Source organism: Rana temporaria, assembly GCF_905171775.1.
Source record: "Rana temporaria chromosome 9 unlocalized genomic scaffold, aRanTem1.1 chr9e, whole genome shotgun sequence".
Classification (NCBI taxonomy): Eukaryota; Metazoa; Chordata; class Amphibia; order Anura; family Ranidae; genus Rana; species Rana temporaria.
Genome location: NW_024404481.1, coordinates 272,587 through 275,886, shown reverse-complemented (window position 1 = coordinate 275,886; position 3,300 = coordinate 272,587). Strand labels below are relative to the sequence as shown.

The 3,300-nt window shown below is 40.5% G+C and overlaps 1 protein-coding gene across 1 annotated transcript in view; it reads right to left on the bottom strand.

Moving 5' to 3' along the window:
- Positions 1-225: 225 nt before the first annotated feature.
- Positions 226-3,300, bottom strand: part of LOC120921936 (glutamine amidotransferase-like class 1 domain-containing protein 3A, mitochondrial) — a 5,092-nt gene continuing 2,017 nt past the window's right edge. Inside the window, exon 2 of the mRNA XM_040334446.1 lies at positions 226-569. Within this exon, the coding sequence (XP_040190380.1) occupies positions 324-569 (246 nt within the window). The 3' untranslated portion in view covers positions 226-323. The remainder of the gene's footprint in view (positions 570-3,300) is intronic.

Here is a 3,300-nt window from a genome sequence, read left to right as displayed (position 1 = left end):
GCAGTGCTACACGTGGGGGCTCGTCCGGGGGCAGTACTACACGTGGGGGCTCGTCCTGGTGCAGTGCTACACATGCCCCACGGGTCTCGTCCGGGGGCAGTGCTACACGTGGGGGCTCGTCCGGGGGCAGTGCTACACGTGGGGTCTCGTCCGGGGGCAGTGCTACACGTGGGGGCTCGTCCGGGGGCAGTGCTACACATTATATATATAACATATGACAGAACGTTCTTCTTTATTCTCACACTTTATTTCTGATAATAAATAGACTCTCCACACTGAACAGATCACAATACTGACGATCGGTGACATTTGTGGCTCCAGGTTTATAGAAGCTTCAGAAGAGCCCTGACCATTTCCCCGACACCCTCGTAGATCTGGTGCAGCGGACTGTTGCTCATGAAGCCGCAGTTGGTGACCAGTTTGTTTTTGGTGTCCACGTGGACCTCAGTCACCTGCTTGTTGACGTGTTTACAGCCCAGTTCTGTAATGGCTCCGGCGGTCCCGGCGTACGGCCACCTATGAGAGATAGAGAACGATGATCGATTATAGAGATAGAGAAGGATGATCGATTACAGAGAACGATGAACGATGATCGATCATAGAGATAGAGAAGGATGATCGATTATAGAGATAGAGAAGGATGATCGATTATAGAGATAGAGAAGGATGATCGATTACAGAGAACGATGATCGATTATAGAGAACGATGATCGATTATAGAGAACGATGAACGATCATAGAGAACGATGAACGATCATAGAGAACGATGATCGATTATAGAGAACGATGAACGATGATCGATCATAGAGATAGAGAAGGATGATCGATTATAGAGATAGAGAAGGATGATCGATTATAGAGATAGAGAAGGATGATCGATTATAGAGATAGAGAAGGATGATCGATTATAGAGAACGATGATCGATCATAGAGAACGATGAACGATCATAGAGAACGATGAACGATCATAGAGCAGGATGATCGATTATAGAGATAGAGAAGGATGATCGATTACAGAGAACGATGATCGATTATAGAGAACGATGATCGATTATAGAGAACGATGAACGATCATAGAGAACGATGAACGATCATAGAGAACGATGATCGATTATAGAGAAGGATGAACGATCATAGAGAATGATGAACGATCATAGAGAACGATGAACGATCATAGAGAACGATGAACTATCATAGAGATAGAGAACGATAAACGATCATAGAGATAGAGAAGGATGATCGATTATAGAGATAGAGAACGATGAACGATCATAGAGATAGAGAAGGATGATCGATTATAGAGATAGAGAAGGATGATCGATTATAGAGAACGATGATCGATCATAGAGAACGATGAACGATCATAGAGAACGATGAACGATCATAGAGAAGGATGATCGATTATAGAGATAGAGAAGGATGATCAATTACAGAGAACGATGATCGATTATAGAGAACGATGATCGATTATAGAGAACGATGAACGATCATAGAGAACGATGAACGATCATAGAGAACGATGATCGATTATAGAGAAGGATGAACGATCATAGAGAATGATGAACGATCATAGAGAACGATGAACGATCATAGAGATAGAGAACGATAAACGATCATAGAGATAGAGAAGGATGATCGATTATAGAGATAGAGAACGATGAACGATCATAGAGATAGAGAAGGATGATCGATTATAGAGATAGAGAACGATGATCGATTATAGAGATAGAGAAGGATGATCGATCATAGAGAACGATGAACGATCATAGAGATAGAGAAGGATGATCGATTATAGAGATAGAGAAGGATGAACGATCATAGAGATAGAGAACGATGAACGATCATAGAGATAGAGAACGATGATCGATTATAGAGAAGGATGAACGATCATAGAGAACGATGAACGATCATAGAGAACGATGAACGATCATAGAGAACGATGATCGATTATAGAGATAGAGAACGATGAACGATCATAGAGAACGATGAACGATCATAGAGATAGAGAACGATGAACGATCATAGAGATAGAGAACGATGAACGATTATAGAGGAAGAGAACGATGAACGATTATAGAGATAGAGAAGGATGAACGATCATAGAGATAGAGAAGGATGAACGATCATAGAGATAGAGAAGGATGAACGATCATAGAGATAGAGAAGGATGAACGATCATAGAGATAGAGAAGGATGAACGATCATAGAGATAGAGAACGATGAACGATCATAGAGATAGAGAACGATGAACGATCATAAAGATAGAGAACGATGACCGATCATAGAGAACGATGAACGATCATAGAGATAGAGAACGATGAACGATCATAGAGATAGAGAACGATGAACGATCATAGAGATAGAGAAGGATGAACGATTATAGAGATAGAGAACGATGACCGATCATAGAGAACGATGAACGATCATAGAGATAGAGAACGATGAACGATCATAGAGATAGAGAACGATGAACGATCATAGAGATAGAGAAGGATGAACGATTATAGAGGAAGAGAACGATGAACGATTATAGAGATAGAGAACGATGAACGATCATAAAGATAGAGAACGATGAACGATCATAGAGATAGAGAACGATGAACGATCATAGAGATAGAGAACGATGAACGATCATAGAGATAGAGAACGATGAACGATCATAAAGATAGAGAACGATGAACGATCATAGAGATAGAGAACGATGAACGATCATAGAGATAGAGAACGATCATAGAGAAGGATGAACGATCATAGAGATAGAGAACGATGAACGATCATAGAGATAGAGAACGATGAACGATCATAGAGATAGAGAACGATGAACGATCATAGAGATAGAGAAGGATGAACGATCATAGAGATAGAGAAGGATGAACGATCATAGAGATAGAGAAAGATGAACGATCATAGAGATAGAGAAGGATGAACGATCATAGAGATAGAGAAGGATGAACGATCATAGAGATAGAGAACGATGAACGATCATAGAGATAGAGAACGATGAACGATCATAGAGATAGAGAACGATGAACGATCATAGAGATAGAGAACGATGAACGATCATAGAGATAGAGAACGATGAACGATCATAGAGATAGAGAACGATGAACGATCATAGAGATAGAGAACGATGAACGATCATAGAGATAGAGAACGATGAACGATCATAGAGATAGAGAACGATGAACGATCATAGAGATAGAGAAGGATGAACGATCATAGAGATAGAGAACGATGAACGATCATAGAGATAGAGAACGATGAACGATCATAGAGATAGAGAACGATGAACGATCATAG